A 20,259-nucleotide genomic window follows, 5' to 3' on the forward strand; every position below is an offset into this window, starting at 1 on the left:
CTATACAGACTTCAGTTCTTGTGTGCATATTATTGTAGAAAGGAAGGCAATGACGTGACAGTTACTTAACGAGGCCATTTTATTTGAATTATTTTAAACATTTGTATAATATTACGTAGACGTTCAATTCCTGACAGCAAATATTTTCGGAAAAGAGCTAAGACAGCCCAGTCACTAGCTTTTACACAAGGGCCAACAGAAAAGGGTGGGTGAAAAACGGGATGCGACGTAATCAAACAGACGCACGGTAAGTACTAGTGAGAAAATATGATTCAATAATGAATGAATGCTCTTTCTTCACTGGAAAATGCGACCATATTTCTGGACCGTACTATACTCACTCACTCAGTACTGTTTACTATGACCGTAAGACGACTTTGACTGCATATGCGGTATTGGTTCTGTGTGGAGGACGGATGGAAGTTTATTGATAGAAGGGATGGGAGTGCAGTACATTCAAAAACTCAGGTACAATAAAAATAGAAGTAAAAATAAAATGATATCCCTGTACATTTTTTACATGTTAATAACAATTTCATCGCAAGATGTCGGAAATGTGAAACTGCAGACGAACACCACTTTGAACAGTCCTGTAACAGAGGTTAGTGTTCTTTTTAAATAAAAATGTAACCGTGTTCATGTTATTATTAATCATAGTTAGATAAGTACAATAAAAATAAGTGGTAGGTTACGGATTGACAATGATGTAATCTACACCGCCTATGTAAGCATGTCGAATGGGAGTGTTCCCGGCCGGGAGCCGAACTGAACGTTCTGTATGTTGTGCCATTCTAGTAACATATAAGGGTATGTTAAAGTAAGATTTATTTATCTAGTCCCAATGAATGTATTATTTTCATCGGAGTCTGCACTCACCTATGCGTCCATTACTTGTTCTAATTTCTGTCACGCTCATCAGCATCTTCATCTCCTGTACAATCATGGTCTGGCTTAAAGCCCCGTTGTAAGACTCAAAGTTTTCCCAGGCAAAAATGATCTAACGATCTTAGATCTGATTTTCCATTTTGTACTCGTAATAGTAGGTTTTTTTTTTTTTTTTTTTTTTTGGTAATATGAATTTAGCTATTTTTCATGCCTGTCGTTCCTATTGTATCACACATTTATTTATTTTTAACGATATTGTTTCCTTGCAATTTATCCAAAATAATGTAATTTATAAGTTATTTGTTCATTAATGGTTTAACAAATTTGGTTTGTTGAACATCCAGTAATATTTCGTGTATATTGCATAATTTAAGTTTCAGAAAAATGATAGTGTTTGGATGTAATAGGCTACAACAACTTAGGCTATAGCCTTAATATTAATATGGGAGAAATTTTCCGTTTCTACCTATATGAATTGTTTAGATTGAGAAACTTGGTAATAATTATAAGCAGAGTATATTCTACGACTATCGTTGTTTTCCAGTGTTCTTCGTAGTTTCACCCCTTTTCAGATACCTGATGTAACCTCTTTATCGTCTCTATGATATTCACTTGAGGACGTTCTCAAGCTGTCTTAGCCCAACCTAACTTGTGATCAAACCACATTAACTTTTGTTTTTCATGATGTTTGGAATATATGCACCCAATTCTATCACTTCTTTCACTGTTCTATTGATATTGTACATTTCCTTAGCTTCCAGCAACGTCATCTTGAAAATTCGTCTCAGTATCCAGAAGTTAATATTTGTTTCTTCTTAAATTCGAGATTGCACCGTACACTATTGAAATAAAATTGAGTTTTCAAATGCCAATGTCTTTTGAGCTCTCTGAAAGACTTCGAACTTCCACTCTGCTTCAAATTTTTGTTCACAGCTTCATCGTGCTTTTGAAAACCTCTCTCTTAGTGCTTCGTTTAGTTCCGCGAAGGTTTATAATTCACATTCTCATGCTTCCTAACACTCCATAACAACGTTCTCTCTCAATCTTTACAGCTACACCAACTTAGCACTGTACTGAGTACAAAAATGTTATACGACCTGATAGATGTGTGGCACTTGGAAGTGTTCTCAATAGCCTTTTCAAAGTAAAATTCCAGAAATGCAGCAACAATTCAGTCTGCACGGGAGCATTTTAGTTATGTCGGTATTCAGGAGAAACATCATTTCGCAAACATTTCTAAGCGGAATTACCCCTGATGTACCTGTAGCTACAATATCATTTCAGATATACCGGGTGTTCCATGGGTTAACAACAAACTCAAGGAGCATGTAGAACCATCAGAATAGAGCAGTTCTCCTAAGCAAGCCCAATTCAATAAAAGACTTGCACGATAATCAGTCACATTCTATCACCCATAGAAGGTGTAAGCATGGAATGTAGTGGATTTCCTACGGTGGGTACACTTTTGCAATTGAATGTTGCAACTTTGTCCGAACGATCTCTGTTTTTAAAGTAAACGGATGAAGCATAATTAACTATGGCTTCTTCATTGCCGTAATTGTCATGTTTGTGTGAATCTTAATTCCATGCTTCATTCAATCGCCACCATCAAGTAGGGTTTGTATAGGCAGGTATTTTCGGTAATCAGGTGATTGGTTATCTCTCTACCCGCCATGTTTGAATGGGCAGAGTTACAAAATCTTCTTGGAACTAGTTCTGTCAGAGATGTTAGCAGACGTGCCACTTATCGTGCTTCTGCAATATGTGTGAATGTAACAGGATGGAGCGACAGCACACTTTGATGTCGAAGAACGGAATGGTCTGAATCACACATATCCTGGGCGTTGGATCAGAAAAGGAAGTCCAGTTGAATGACCAGCCCGTTCCTCCGACACCATGCCTCTTGATTACTTCCTTTGGAAGTATATCAAACCTTTGACCGCATCTAACGTGGTTCGTGAAGTATCCGAGATATTTCAGAATATGCTTGTATTGAATCGAACTTTCTTCGGAGAACATAGGTCCTATTCGTAACTTGATCTATTTCGACTCCCTATAAGCTGCTTAAGTTTGTCGGTAACCTTCAGAAACACACTGTATGAATAAACAAACAATTATAAATGTGTCACTTTTCCAGACGCAAAGTTCTGGGTGGGACGAGGCAACAAGCCCAGTCCGCAAGGAGTGAGAGTGCCTGACGAGAATGGGAAAGAGGTGCCACTGCGAAGGTACGATAGGAAGACCATCGTGCTCACTCTACCAGGAGACCTCACCGTCTTCGACATCGGACACTTCGGCGTCTGGTGCGAAGCCTTTGCTGTCGACTTCGGACACATTCGCATACCTCGAGGACTCAATGTGCCGCCATCACTCAAAATGCTCGGCGTGGCCCCCCAGGTAAGCAGGGCGTGTTTATTCTTCACTTACTGACGTGTACATATCTAATAGCTTGGCAATAACAAATATACTTCTGGTAATCCATAACACCGTTCGCCATAGAAATTGGTTTAGTGGTCAGATACAGTGATTTCGCGTTGCATTTTTTCATCTGTAACATGAATTAAGAAAATGTTCGAAATGATAGAGAACCTACCGAAAAACAATTTTTGTTCACTTGAACTCGCCAGGATTTTAATTCGGATCACTGGTCGATGCTTTAGTCGTTGTTTCTTTGTCAGTCTCTTTCTCTCTTTGTCTCTCGCGATGCCACCTTAAAGCACTCGTTCAACCCCAAAAGGTTTCATATCAGTGTGTATCAAAATTTATAGCTCAGTAAACATGGGTCCGCAATCGAGCCGTTTGAGAGATAGTTGCAAGAGTATGGTTACGAGTCACCACTGACTGACTTCATTGCATATAGTTTGTACATAGGGACACATCGTTTACTTTTCACTTCGTACACTAGTCGTACTTAGTAACAAATAAAAACAAATTAAACATTATTATATATTACATACCTAGCTAGAAATACTATTATCCGTCATGTACAGATACGGAAATAAAATTCGGAGCTCCCTTAATGTATGTTTCGTTTACAACACACTGCGCATGTACAGTAAACAAGAGCCCCTGTATATATGCTAAATGGGGACAGTCGTATGAAACTGTTGCCTACATACACGTGAACTCCCATCAAGAATCGCTCCAAATTTTAATTCCGTATCTGTACAGTGTGTATCGTATAGTTTGATTACAACTCCACAGGTCGGCAATATTGAGTTTCAAAAACAAGGAAATCTCGGTACCCTTCTTGTGCACAAAAAGAAAAGCGTACGACGTTTACAAACAACTGATCAGTGGCAGTTCGTAACCATACATTCGCAACCATCTTGCAAACGGCTCGTTTGCGGACCCATGTTTACTGAGCCTTTCTTGCTTCTATTATAGTGTTCTTTCAACCGTTTCAGTGGCGATATCAATTTTAATATACCGTGTACAGTCCGAAGTAGTAATCTCCCAGTCTGCCAGGTAGAACAATTAATGATCAGTGCTCTCTGTCTATGAAAGCGTAGAGGCAAGATAAGTGTCCTTACGAAGTCGAGCTAAACAATAACTTACGACACCGGTAGTCTACTGTTTGAATGGGTGTGTCGGGTGGACATATAATCTTGCATGCATTAAAGTCTTCGTATTATTTTTAATCAGTATATCATTTGTGGGAAAAAGAATATTTGCGTTTCTTTAAGGCCCGAGCCACCTCCGAACCCGCCAAACAAGTAAATTTCAATCCGAGCCCGGCCCACGAGTTTGACCGGAGCCCATGCGGAGCTCTAATTAGAAGAAGTCCAAGAAAATCTCTCAATCTTTTATAGAGCGTTCGGAGTTAAGAAAATACCACTGAGTATTATAGGCGTCTTCTTAGCGGACTTCCCTCCTCTTTGTAATATAACTAAAATAAGTTATTTACGTATTTTCTAACGTATATAAAATAGCAGCAACAAATTCAATTCAATGCTTTGTTACATATTTAAATTTACTTCTGTTGTTTTATATGTTATAAAATACGTAAATAACTTACTTTGGTTATATTATTACAATGAGGAGATATGTCCGCTAAGAAGATGTCTATATACCCAATAATATTTTCTTAACTCCGAACGCAATATAGCAGCACAGCGTACAATTAACATGAATCCGCACATACAGCAACACAAAATTACTGAAATTAAGACCGTATAATATTTCATTGGTTAAAAGATTGAATAATTCCGATAGTAATGCTTCATTTCAGTTTCTTAATTGTGAATCCAGAACTGATTCTTACTGACGGAAATGTGGCTACCCTTATCTGGATATATATTCTTAGACACAAAAATTACCGATCTCTTATAGCGTGAATTTGTTTAAGTCCACTTCTGGCAGCGCCTGGTTCACACGACTAGGGAAAGGATATTTATTTTGCAACTAATTTACCCCTTGAATATATCTTAATATAGATTATTTATAACACTTGATATAATTATAAATATAGAGAAAAATAAACAAACAAAGCGAAGGAAAAACAGAGCTGTGTCTTGCATAAGAAATTCGTTCACGTATGAACCTACAGTAAGCTCGCAAAATCAATCCAAGTCCTCCGAAGGAGATTTAGCTTATGGTAGCCGGTCTTTTTTTTAAGATGATATATTTCCAAACAATCGTTATTGGTGTTGGGAATCACCTGATCAGTTACATGAGAGTCCATTACATGACAATCATAATGTTCTTCATAATTTTATGCAAGACGAACAGGAACTAGTGTTCAACAATTTGCTGAAACTTGCCTACGAGCAGGGATGTATTGCAGGCCTGGCGGGGGGCTCTGGAGGCGCTAGGCTACTATTTTTCGAGGGCGGCTGGCGCCAGGTCACTTTTAATTATATTCATATTATCGTCAAATTTTGCATTTATAAAAAGTCATATTTTATTCATTTTTAAACATTTTCATAATGAGGCCCACTCTGCAGACTTAACAAACTCTAGGCCAGTGATGTCAAAGTAAGAGCATTTTCCTGACCTTGACGTAGTGTGCGGGCATCAAGAGCTAGGTATGGCAAGAGGAATAAGCAGCCTGTTGGATTAAGAAAACAGTGGTGCATAAAGTTCAAACGCAACGTGAAATTTTATGTCGTTATTTTTATATGGCTTCTTTCTGTTTTATATTATCTATATTGTCTGTAAAACAAAAGTACTAACACCAATGTCTTAATATTGCAGTTGTCTTTTAAACGTTAATAACATAATAAAGAGTTAAGAAGAAATATTCACATAAATTCCATAATAGTGGAACTATACTGTACTGTCCACACCTGTGGAGTAACGGTCAGCGCGTCTGGCCGCGAAACCAGGTGGCCCGGGTTCGAATCCCGATCGGGGAAAGTTATCTGGTTGAGGTTTTTTTCCGGGGTTTTCCCTCAACCCAATATGAGCAAATGCTGGGTAACTTTCGGTGCTGGACCCCGGACTCAATTCACCGGCATTGTCACCTTCATTTCATTCAGACGCTAAATAACCTAGACGTTGATACAGCGTCGTAAAATAACCCAATAAAATAAAAATAAACTATACTGTACTAAGTGGCTGAAACACATAATTCATAAACAAAGTGATATTCCAAAAAAAAAAGAGAGAGAGAGAGAGAGAGAGAGATTGAGTATGACATGATAAGTTGAAATTGATGTTAATGGTATCTTTAGCGTTATAAAAGTAATCAATGAACTAATCAGAACAATATTATAGTACAAAGAAAGTAACCAAGGTGCTGTATATGTTTTAAATGTAACTAATATTCCATAACAAAACCCTTATCGCATTATGCTTTTAAGGTGATATTGGTGAGCAACTTCCTATCACCAGAATATTAAATTATTTTCTCGAAACCTGCTGAAGCTATAGAGCTGACATTTTTACAACACATATCGTTTGCTTATGATGTAACAGTAGTTGCTTTGTTAATTGATTTTCTTGCAAACATTTTCCATGCGAATATTTTCCAAATTTGTAATACACTATCTTCAGTAATACGTATTTACGGTACATTAGATTTACGGAAACATTGTACCTGTAAGGCTACTAAATAAATAGGCCTATATCTGAAAATTACACTTTTCTATCAAAAAAGATCCGAAAATATTCCTTTTTGAATTAAAAAAACAAACTACTGAAAAAGGAGTATTAAAATTAAAACTTACATTCTTATACTTCTCGGACAAATCTAAAAATTAACATGGATACAATTTTAATAAGTTCTCTTCCCATTATCCATTGAATCAATGCTGGCCATCCCTGTCTATAGCTCGACCAAGCTGCATATACTACCTCTTTCGTCTGTCTCTTTCCTTTGCGCTGTAAAGCGGTCAGGCTCTCCTGAGCTCTAAAGCGCGCGCTTGCGCCTATGGGCATCAATTGACATGACTGCTCTAGGCCCATATCTAGATTCGAACACATATATTTTCTTCTGATATTCCCTAAGTATTCCTTCGGAAATTATGGTAAAGACGTCGGCGACATTAACGGAGAACACTACTGCTACCGGTGCTGCCGAAATCCCAGAGCCGGCTACTTTTCTGTTTACAAATACACCACTGCCTATGAGCAGATAGACATCATTTCGAACATTTGTTGCAATTTAAGGTAAGATTAATCTCTGTGATAGCATGTAATTACTTTTAATTCTGTAATTATTAGGACTGAAGAAAAATTTATGTTTATGTACTTAACGGTGAAAGCAGGTCCTGTTATTGTGGACGAAGGCTAACAACAGTCAGGGAAACTGCAGATAGGCTACGTGTTGGGGCAATCGAGACTGGAAACCCTGCAACTTCGTGAGAAGGCTGAAGCAGAACCACTTCTTCTGCCTGCCATTAGAAGATTATGATCGAGAAGTTAATGTAAATATCGCAAAACAGGGGCAGGAAGAAACTGCCCAAATATTTTCTTCACATGTATTTAGAAAGACAGTTGCGGCTGCATTTACTTCTGGAAAAGCCACCGACGCTATTATGTTTGGGCCTTGTATCCATTCATGACGAAGAGAAAAGTTTTATCCCCTTCCAGGATGAAACATGCATGGACTATGTTTATTGCACACTCTATATATAGTATTCATACATAAACTACAGATTTCTATATTATCTTTCATTAAATACTGGGTGAATATAACTGTAATTATTTACAATACAGCACTAGAATATGTCCATAAATTTGTTATCATCCGATTGCTTTACAGCGTGTAATATGGTTTCGTATAACGAATTGATGGACGCTTCTATGTATATGGGAATGAATACCCGTTTTTTGTTGTCAGAATCGCTTGTAGTACTATTTATTACGTGCAGATGTCAGTCGTGTATGGAGACCACTTGAAACCGATACAGAGTGCGCTGTGATACATGGGTGCCGTTTCCTTCCTGGAGCACGAATTTTCGATGTTACATTAGAGTCGCGATCATGCAAAACTGAATTAAGTTGCGAATTCATACGTACGGGCTGCCTTTGTAACAAGTGTAAATTATTTTGACTTTATCATTATATGAATTACAAAGACAAAATAAAGTTTGCTGCTATAGATAGGCCTACATATACAGAGTAGCCCAAAAAATGTAGGGCCTATACACTGTTTGTTCATCAATATCTTTGGAACAAATTGAGATAAAATTATCATTTTCGGCGACATTGTAGCTTAATGTTGTTAGTTGGCAGTGACAAGATGAGCGCGCAGGTGTGATGTGAAAACAAAATGGCAGATGCAAGGTTGTCACTCGAGCAACGGAAGGCGATATTGAAGTGGTATTTAAGTTTGAAAACATTAGCGAGGTACGGCGACAATGGTGGAACGAGTTTTAAACAATGACACCGACGCGTCTAACAATTACGCGTATTCGGGACAAATTCGAAGCCAATGTACTGTCAAGGATGTGCATAAAGGACGTTCCGGGCGACTTGTAACAGCAACAACTGGAGCTACCTCCGTAGCAGTCTATGAAACAGTATGCAGTGAAACCGGAGTCAGTCGACCAAGTGTACAGCGAATTTTGAAGACTGCAAAGTGCAAGGTGTACATTACAAAACTGCTGCATACAACGAATGACCCTGATCGACGAATTCAGTCCTGTGAGTGGTTTGATAACATGGTGCGCGAGGACGGGGAGTTTGCAGGGAACATTGTCTGGTCTGGCGAAGTAAAATTCAAACTGAACGGTACTGCTACTCATTGTAGCTCCCCAAATTCATAACGGTCTGGATCGGTAAGAGAGGGAGAAACTGGTCCCATAAACTGCCCGAGTTTTCATGATAAAATTTCCTCTCTCTTGAGGACTCAAACAAGGAGTAACTTGTAGCTACTGGAAGAATAAAAAATGTACAGTCCCAGAAAAAAATAGTCCGATTCTTGAACATCCTCACAGAGCATTATTGATTGACATGAAAACGATTTAACAACGGTTTTCAACCCAATATTATTTGAATAGTATTACAAGAAGATATTTCACAACTAAGCAAAAAGCAAGAAAGTAACCTGAAAATAGAAATAAATTAATGTCTAAGAGTCAATACGTACGAATAATTATCGCAATATAATATTCGACATCCTAAGCACGCCTGCTTCAGGAGCATGAGACATGCAATAATAATTCATGATTATAACTATATATTTAGTTAAAACATTATCCAGCGTAATTGAGTGAATTTCGAAGTGAATTTGATATAATTTAAAACATTACTACGGGTGAAATAAAAATGTCAATCAGTAAGAACGTTCTCTGTGATCTAGTTCCTGCCTTCCTCATACGTAGATACCAGAGTTGCGTTCTATCGTCCAGAAAATTATGAACAGTTTCATGAAATGTTCCACCTTAAAGCTTGTCACCAAACGAAACAAAATTCTATCCTTTGAGATCTGTTGTGAAAGGACGGCTGTAATACATTTGACAGGAAACAGATGTTTAGATGTTTCATGTATTTCAGATCACATTTTATTTTCTGCGAAAACTTGAAACTGTTAGGCCTACTGATTATTGAGAATTATGTTTCCAGTCTACATAATAGCCTATTTACTGCACTCAATTCCAGCTAAAATCCAGCCGACACGGTTAGACTCCCGACAGGAATGTCGTTTATTTCTCTCCCCTTAAGGTAGAGGTCGGTCTGTATATCCCATCTCTGGTGTTTCTTCTGTTTTCGAACATGGTGGCTATGTTCTTCTCTCACCAATGACCAGGGGGTCCTACTAGTAAATATCTACTTTTACCTTAAAAACTCCATAGGAATGAGGATGAAGTGAGTAAGATTCCAATTCTATGGTTCCAAGGCAAAAGGTAAAGTCAATTTTTGGCAAAAATGAGATTTTGCGATGTTGTGCATCCTGATGGTATCTTTACTGTGGCAAAAGAGGACATGTATATCTTAGTTGTTATAAAACATGATTACTATGGTTTTATACGGTCGCTCAACCTTCACTCATGAAAAACAGCAAGAAATGACATCACTTTTGCCTTCAAGCCATAGGATTCTTGGAGTAAATGGTTATGGTTATGATAAAAATAAAGATGAAGATGATGAGGACGAGGAGGTGAAAGAAGATGAGGAAAGAAAATGACGATGAAATTATGTTATGCCTAATATACAACATAGAGCTGCTCTCTAGCTTGTGTTGATTACCTGGTTGGGTTTTTTACGAGGTTTTCCCCAATCGTAAGGCGAATGTTATGTAAACCTCGGCCTTATCTTACCAAATACCATCTTGCTATCACCAATTTCATCGACGCTAAATAACCTAGCAGCTGATACAGCGTCGTTAAATAGCCAAATAAAAATATATATACAACATAGCCCTAGATATATTTAAATCAATACAAAAACTAGCCTAATTTATACAAGTTTCAGAAAGCATTCCTTAATGCATGTATATCTATACACGAGACATACTATCAAACATGGTCGTGTTACAGTATCCTACATACAGTCATCTGTAAACAGGAAACACGCAGAGAAAACAACAGAACTCACATGTTAATGATTCGTTTTGTACTTTCACGTTAGGATTTTGCAGAAATAATTGTCGTCTGGGAACAAGTAACGTTACGTTGTAATTTACAGATGAGCGAAAAACATCAAGAACATCCATGAAGTGTACTAATGCTATCCTTATGCGGCGTATTATTACATAGAGTAGCAGTAGGCTGTGATTAGTCCACTAACCTATAAGCAACCACGTAGATTATTGCTGTTTGTAGAAATGCAAGAGATCATGGGAAATATCTTACAACATTAAAGCACTAGCGAAAACACAGCGAAAGCTACTGCCTTGTCATAAAACTTCCAATTTCATTATACGCCTCTATCACTAAATACAAGTTGTTTAATTTTCTTTTATGCTGCAAAGTATTTTGTGCTGAAACGTCTGTACATTTCATTTTGTGTGACAAACCGAAACACCGGTCTGGAATCGTGGATGATGATGATGATGATGACGACGACGACTTAAAGAAAATTCTGCTTATATATCTAGTGCACAAAATCATTCAATTTTCATAGCCTATGTCAGATACGGAAATGAAGCTGAATTAATGACTGGATGTGTAATTCTTTAAGGGGTTAGGTACAGCTTACAATGGTAAAATTTTGGAAATATTCAACATTTTTTTCTCCACTATTGTACCTTGTCAATAATGGAAATTAGTATGTGTAAAATACTATCCTCCTGCTATATGAAAAAAATGTTTACGATTTTTTTCAAAATTAAAAATGGTGGCAGTTCACTGTGCAGTGATGAAGCGTTTCCCTCATAACTCAAAAATTATCCAACATTCTGAGATGAAATTTGTTGCGTGTATTTATGCATGACATATCTACAATATGATGAAAAATTAGGCTACCTCTCTACCTTTAATAGATTGTCTGATAAAAATAAATTCATTTTAAAAATTGTCAAAAATCAGTATTTTCTTCCAACACAAAATATAAAAAATATTATTTATTAAGGAATGTAGTTGAAAGAGCATGATATTGCAAACATGAGGTTCAGCAATAAAATCAAAGAGAGAGAACATGAAAAAGTTAACAAGTGTATGAATTATGAGGGAAACGCTTCATCACTCCGCAGTGGACTGCCACCATTTTAAATTTAGGAAAAAAAAAAAAAACAAATATTTTTTTAAATCGTAAAAATATTTTTTCCATATAGCAGAAGGACAGTGTTTTACACATACCAATTTTCATTATTGCACAAGATACAGTAATGGAGGGAAAAAAAAATGTTGAATATTTCCAAACATTTTACTGCTGTAAGCTGTACCTAACCCCTTAATAGAACGAGTTGAGTGAAAAACTAATTTTTATGTACAATTTAATGACTGATACTTGCTTCTCAATTATCTATTTTAGTGTTAGGGTTTTTAAGGAAAAATAAGTAAAGGATCAGGATATGGTTAAATACGGTCGTGGCACTGATATAAACATGTTTAATAAAAATCCTAGATTGCTAAACAAGTTATCAATTTGTTCTGCTAAAATTTATTTAACCAAATTGCTTTTTTTTCAAGAGCTGTACAAAATTATGTAATTATTATATAAATCGAAGTGAGATTAGATTTGATTTAAAAATTTTTCTTAGCATCAGTTTAATACGGGGCTATTATTAGTGCGCCAGTAAAATGATTGGGATTCCACAAATTAATTGCAAAAGATGCAATTTTAGATAAAATTAAAAGCAACGAGATTGGGGACAACTTAAAAACAAAAAATGTTGTCGACGAAATTAAGGAATATCAAAAACAATGGCTGCATCATGTAGATCGAATGCACTTAGACTACCAAGGCAAGCATATCTTTATCACCTTGTGGGAAAGCGTGGCCTAGGTAGACCAAGGACGAGATGGAAGGATTCAGTTAGCCTCGGATCGGGACAGCATTGATCCAGTCTTGATAAGAAGAAGAAGAAGAAGAAGAAGAAGAAGAGTAAAATGGTTTTGAGAGACAACCACTAATAGACTCGTGTAAGAAATGGCCATTGAATTTTGCTTGTTGCGCCCTCATTAAAAACAACATTATTTTCACGTATACAAAACTATCTTCCCCGGCTGTGCTTTCCTTGGCTATACTAAGGAATCTTTTATTCCCTGTAAATAATGTATCTTCATTTCTATAGCCCGGATTTCAATCGGAAAATCTTATATCTATTATCAGACACGACACCACTGCTGGGTCGGTATAGCGCTGGCCTTCTGTGCTCGAGGTTGCGGGTTCGATCCCGGCCCAGGTCGATAGCATTTAAATGTGCTTAAATGCGACAGGCTCATGTTAGTAGATTTACTGGCATGTAAAAGAACTCCTGTAGGACAAAATTCCGACACACCGGCGACGCTGAAATAATCTCAGCAGTTGCGAGCGTCGTTAAATAAACCATAATTTAATTTATGACACCATTGCACCGCCGTGGGAACTCCGGAATGTACTGATGCCATAGGAATGACCGTTTCATTTAGATTTGAAGGCACTTCTCCATTATTTTATATGAAATATCAAATTTGAAATTAAGCTTCTCATAAATAAACCAGGCAGTATAGAGATGGCCTCTCTTAAAAATCCAAATACGTTCACAAACGAATACCGGAACAAAAGGCGTGAGAATTAACATAACGAGGCCTGTGTTACCTAATACATGCATTGTTCCCAGTCAGACCCACCCTTATGTTGTGACACACAGATTGATGTGAAAGTTGTATAAGGGAGGGAATATCTTCTGTTTCATATTGCTGTGTAGGCTGTCACAACGCCTTCTGCTACAGGACAGAAACCAGGAAGATACCACTTTCTATTCTGATGAACAACATTTATGGTAGTGTTACTCAAGATATTACCCATAATGCTAAGCTACGTAACTGTGACTTATTTTCAAGACTTACTGGCGCGATTTTTTCTCAGTAGATTCAACTTAGTTTTAAATCCTGTAATATATTTCTATAAAGAGTATGAATTTCTTATAGGCCTACTAATCTCTCCTAAATACTAATTAATATGACAATGTTTATATTTATTTTTTGTATTTATATGTGCTATCTTATAGGATGGAAGAGACAACCTTATGGCCTTAATCCTGTCAGATTAAATAAATAAATAAATAGATAAATAAATAAATAAATTAGTTATCAGATCTACTCGAAAGAAACTTTAAGTCTCTTCACTCTCCCTTAGTAATAAAGTTCAGTCCACATCTGTGGAGTAACTGTTAGCGCGTCTGACCGCGAAACGAGGTGGTCTGGGTTCGAATTCCGGTCGGGGCAAGTTACCTGGTTGAAGTTTATTCCGGGGTTTCCCCTCAATCCAATATGAGCAAATGCTGGGTAACTATCAGTGCTGGATCCCGGACTCATTTCACCGGCATTATCACCTTCACTTCATTCAGACGCTAAATAACCTGAGATGTTGTTACAGCGTCGTAAAATAACTCAGTAAAAAAACAAGTAATAAAGTTTATTTCCGTGCAGATCTTAAAATCGATGTCTTGTCGCACCACAATAGTTTCTCTGCAAATTCTTGTATTTATTATTGTTAACTGCAAAGATTAACTCGAATAGACCGTCCGTCTCTAAAAAAAGAATATGAAATGATATTTCATTCAATGGTTAGTCTCCCTCTCATTTCAAACCCTTCGGGCTTATACTGATAACACTTCCGTGATTATTTATCTCTAATATTATGAATCCTAATTCCTCTGTGATGATATTGTTACAGTACCGATATTACGCGTAAAAATTACATTTCTAACACCTCTATACATTGTCGTCTTGTTGAAACCCATTACTCCAATCCGTAAAGCAACGTAACCATAGTTATCAGCTAAGAAAATGTTTAATTATGTCACTATTCTTCTTCATTTAATATATCATCGGCTTCTTCTAAAACCCGTGAATTTTTTTCGGGATGTCGAAAACAGTGTATATTTTTAAAATGCGTCTGCTGACAACACCATCTAAGTATGCAAATAATAATAATAATAATAATAATAATAATAATAATAATAACAATAATAATAATATTGCCAAAACAAAGATACATATTGATTTTTTTATATAACAACTCTCTAGCACCCCCAGATAGAGTAAGTTACATACTCATGCTCAGGGGTCATTCAACGTAAGTTAATGGTAAGACATTTTATTGAATAACGGAGTAAAAAGTAACAAAAAAGAAGAAGAAAAAACACATCACAATAATTGAACTTTAAGTTTTCTCTGTTAACAGCAATTTTTAATAGATTTTTTGAAATGAGGAGCATTAGAAAATTTTATATTTGGAAATTTATCTGTTATCATGTTATATAGCTTTGGACCGAACTTGCTACTGTGATTATATGCTACAGTTGTAGTACATTTAGGAACTGTCAAGCATATGTTGTCTGGTCTCTTGGTTTTATATTTTTGTGAATAGAAACTAAATATGTTTCGGTTTTTATGTACGAAATTCAATAATACATTGTTATAAATTTGATGGAATTCAAATACTTTAAATTCTGAATACAGCAGTTCTGAAGGATAATCAAGAGATTTATTAAGGCATATTTTTATTATTCTTTTCTGCAGCAGAGTTATTGGCATGAGGGAGGTACTATAAGCACTACCTCATGCTGTAATATAGCTTGTACTAATGCGAGATAAATCAGTCGTAAAGTATGGACAGTCAAGTAATTTCGTAGGATGACAAAATAGTGAATCATGTTTCTTAATCTATTGCACAGAAAAAGAACATGTTTATCCCAACGTAAATGTTGGTCGATTATTATTCCGAGATATTTAACTTGAGGAGATTCATTTAGAATAGGACAGTTACAACTATTAGCAGAACAATTGGATGTATGAATTTTTAAATACAAGAGCGAATCAGGAGATTTCATACAAACAGATGTTAACGAAAATGGTACAACCGTAGTTCCAGAATGATTTAAGATAATTATGTTGGAATCAAACCAATTTTAATCAATGTGATACCAATGTTTGCATTAAAGTAGGTATCATGCCAAGTTGTTTCTATATTTCATATATAACAAATGTATAAAAGTTGATAGCTGGGGTACAAAAAAAATAAGAAGTTATTTTGTTCTTTTATGCAAGTTGTTCAAATAAAGTTGCGAGGTTATACGAACAAAAGTAAGCCAACGATACAAGACTTAATGTTTCTCCTTTTGAGTAGCGTATCATTTGAAAATTTCAAATCTAAATGAAGCTACGTAAGCTCCTATTTGTTTGCGTCTCTGATTTGTTTGATGAATAATCTAAATATAGAGTTTCTGTATTTCAGCATTCGGTTTGGAATGTGATGACATGGCTTTTATAAAATGATGCGGATTATTTTTTTTTATTTAAAATTGTACTTCAAAGTTGACTTTTTGCGAATATATCGATATGAAACACTTTCAATAAAAGTAAAGTTGGTTCATTAAATTAATGTTTTTCTAGTAACAGGATCAGGATATTCATTATTTACCTTAGCTTCTCTTCTGAAAGCTTATTATTGTAATAGAAGTACTTGTGTTGTTTATTATTTATTTATATTCTTTTATCTGACTTACACACCGCTGCTGGTAGAGTGCTAGTCATTGGATCGCACACTAGACATCTCACAAATGGAAGACTTCCTGGTCGTAGGAATGGAGTGACTCAGACCACCGCTGAGACATCAGAGCCAATCACAAAACAACACACGAACACCCAGCCCCACGAACAGAAGATAACATTTTTCTCATTGCCCACACCGAGATTCATATCTCGGTCCGTTTAGTTGGGAAGCACGCCGTTGTTGTTCCTGCAATAACTCCTATGTGCAAAATATAAAAATTTTCAGTAGGAAGAAAAAACACATTTATTCATCCTATGGCAGCCTATGACTGTGAATTCTTACAAAGAAACAAAGAAATATAATTACATAATATAGGAGAATTTATTATTTGCTTTATCACTATTTAAGTTATTTAACAGAACAAAAATTTGAAAATCGATAAATATGTCACATAGCAGTTATTGTAGGAACGACGACGACACGCACTATCCACAAAGTCACAACGGCGAACGTGATATTTACTGCTTTCATTGATTCAATCTTCTACAAAGATCTCATTCCTCGACAATTTTTGCTGTTCATTCTGATGTCTTTTAAAGACGTGTACTACATTGGCTACTTTCTATTCTTATGGTATGCGCTCCTATTCCCAGCAAATATTAAATCTACTGTAACGAGAAAGTAAAAACGTAAGACTTTTACCTGTGATGGTTTCGCCTTCTCTGATTCGGACAGTTATAAATCTTATATTTATATTCACACGAGATTAACTGAAATAATGATGTATCAGCATAATGACGAAATTTCAAGTGAGAAAAAGAGCGTTATCACATAGACAAAGAATAACCATCCATGTTCCAAATAGCATTTGAATCTTCAGACACACATCTCCAAACCTGCTTTTATTAGACCTCGTGTATACATTCACCACGTGTGTACAGGGTATTAAATAAGTTGAGGAATTTCATATCGTTATCACATTCGGACAATGAACGAGTATTAGCTGTCTCTGCCTGAAAATAGGAAATGGAGGCGAAAGGTACTGTACAAAAATAGCTTGGAACGTTTACGGCATTGACCGATCGAATGTCGTAAAGTTATTTATGTCTCAAACTTAGTAAAATAGACCCTATAACATAACATCGCGTTTTACTTCTTTTCGAGTAGTTCTTTGAATTACATGATCTGAAAAATTCTTCAACCTTGTCCGGTTTTAAACCCGCGATGTTTGAATCCGAAGGCAAGCAATATTAGACACCGAAGATGACTGAGAATGTGAACATAGCGTTTAGAGTTGTATTTATAGGATTGCTTAACAGAATATCTCAGCCATTGAAGGGTTCAGAGCCATAGTGGGCCAAGCGCCATTTATTAAAAACGGAGAAAGCAAGGGTTAAACTTAAGTGAATACCATAGTTTAATGAAGATTGATATATCATTTAGTTTTAATGTGTATACTTTATATTACTTGCTATATGTTTCCATTTAATTATGGTAATAACTTCATTTTAACCCTTGTTTTCTACGGTTTTAGTAAATGGCGCTTGGCCATTATGGTTCTGAACCCTTCAATATTTTCATGATTAGCGGTATGTTGCATTATAAATATGGATGGGAAACACAGAAACAATAGACTATCCACTTAGTAATGTCCATAAATTGTATGTCCATTATTTTATCTTCACTACTCAAATGTCCAAGAAATAAGGTTCACGGCAAAGAAGTCCATATCATAGAATGTCCGTAATTCCTGAAGTCCACAAAATGGATTGTTAATTGTGTGGATATCCAATAAGTATGATGTCCATTTTTTATAAATTTCGTTGCAGCTTCGCTTCTTCACAAAGCTTGAAGTGGTAGCTAATGCCCTACAGTTAAATTGCTACATTATGTGCATTCTTATTTCTTAATAATTCCAAACCATTTTCTCTAATTATCGTAAATTCAGATAGTATGACCTTTTAATCAGATGTATTAACATTTTGGTAGCCGCTAACCAATTACATAATGTTAATTTAGTTATTCCTTCAGTCTTTCCTAGTGAACTCCATAAATTTTCAAATTAACGCATTGTGTGTGACAATTCAATGCTGAACTCTATTATGCCAACTTTCGGCGGCATTTGTAATGCCATGTTGATCTGCCAAAACTTACTTTAGGAATGATGGAGGTAACAAAAATGTTGGTAAAAGAATTTAGAACTTTACTAGAATGTCATTTTAGCGTTCCCATGGATTCTTACACTACATTGCAATGATTGGCTTGGGAACAATGGACATTATATAAGCGATATTATATTAGCGGACATGAGAGCTATGAGCCAAAGAGAAATTAACTTGAAGTAGGTGGATTTTTAAAAAGTGAGCATTAAGTACAATAGCCAAAGGAATATGTAAACATAAATATGATGGGACGTTGTGTCTGTGGACGACATGTCTCAAAACCACTCATAGAATAGTGCATCTAAGTGTGCTTTGCGTACTTTGTGCAATAACACTCAAATGTCATCCAGAGAAGAGCAGAACTGCAGTCAAAACAGGACGGCAAATTACTGCCTCTCACGACCTTTTGTAGCACGAAATAGTAATTCATTCTCGTCATTACTCAGCTTACATAATAGAGGCTATGGCCATTTATTTAAACCGTTAAAACGAGATTCAACATTGTGATTAATTAGTCGGATGAGTCACAACCTATAGTATGCTCTTAAATGGAATTTTCTTTGCCCGTCCTCTACAAGAGATGGAATTGGCCTTCATAACAGCAACTTTTCACAGATTTAAATTTTGTCTGCAAGTTATGTTAATTTATATGACTGCGTGTTGCATAATGATAATTAGCAAAGGCATTTAAACTGTTCACTGAGGTCTTCGAGCCGGAACAAACGAGATAACGAGTGGACAGGAAGGGCGATTTTATCAATTCAAATAATTTATATTTAATGCAAGCTTCAGACTCTAAGTTAGAGAACTTTAAAATATCGTATGTACAACTTTTGAGGAAAAATTTAATATTTTAAACTGACTATTACACTTTTACTACGTCATATTACTTTTGACCAATAATACGGTACGAAAGGACGTCTTTCAGCCAATCATGGCAGTTTATCGCACAATTTTATCGCGTCCCTAGCATTTGTTTAATTTTATCGCTTCTCTAGCATTTATTTGTTTTTATCACTACCCTAGCATTTCTTTGTTCGCCAAAGTTTCAAACTGCACTGGTCTGAACGTAATATAAAAAAAAATTACAAACCACTGCAGTCGATGCACGGCAGTTTCAAATATGACTCGCATTGCCATTCAAGAACAAGAATTAATAAAGATCACTGGTCATAGCAGTGCATCTTCCCTGAAACTCTATTTACAAATAAATGAAGAGCACCATTCGGAAATCCTGAATAAGCTGAGGGATACACCATGTACATCAACTAGTTCCACTTCTTTTACGCACACGTCCAATATAACATTAACTGAACCACCAATCACTAAAATATTCAAATTTGAAAATTGTACTTTCAATAATTGTTCCTTTTAAAATTATTCATGTTTTTTTTTATTTCATCATCGTTAATTAAAACTTTTGTTGTTTATTTCATCATCCCCAATTAAAACTTTTCTAACACTTGTTTATATTATTTAGGTTATGCTATGCTATAGCTTCTGCTGTATGATATTATGGATAGTCACATATCAGAGATTGTTTAACACTAAGATTTATTGAAAAGCATCTGTCAAGTGAGGTTGATTACCGAGATCCGGATAATTGAAGTGGAATGCAACAGTTTTAATAAAAATGAAACTGAATCAACAAAGCCCTCTTGATTAGTAACCGTCCACAGAG

The 20,259-nt window shown here is 35.9% G+C and overlaps 1 protein-coding gene across 1 annotated transcript in view; it reads left to right on the top strand.

Moving 5' to 3' along the window:
- LOC138709111 (protein Skeletor, isoforms D/E-like) overlaps nt 1-20,259 on the top strand; it is a 316,549-nt gene that overhangs the window by 177,878 nt on the left and 118,412 nt on the right. The window contains exon 6 of the mRNA XM_069839643.1: nt 3,023-3,282. Within this exon, the coding sequence (XP_069695744.1) occupies nt 3,023-3,282 (260 nt within the window). The remainder of the gene's footprint in view (nt 1-3,022; nt 3,283-20,259) is intronic.

The sequence above is a fragment of the Periplaneta americana genome, chromosome 11 (assembly GCF_040183065.1).
Source record: "Periplaneta americana isolate PAMFEO1 chromosome 11, P.americana_PAMFEO1_priV1, whole genome shotgun sequence".
NCBI lineage: Eukaryota > Metazoa > Arthropoda > Insecta > Blattodea > Blattidae > Periplaneta > Periplaneta americana.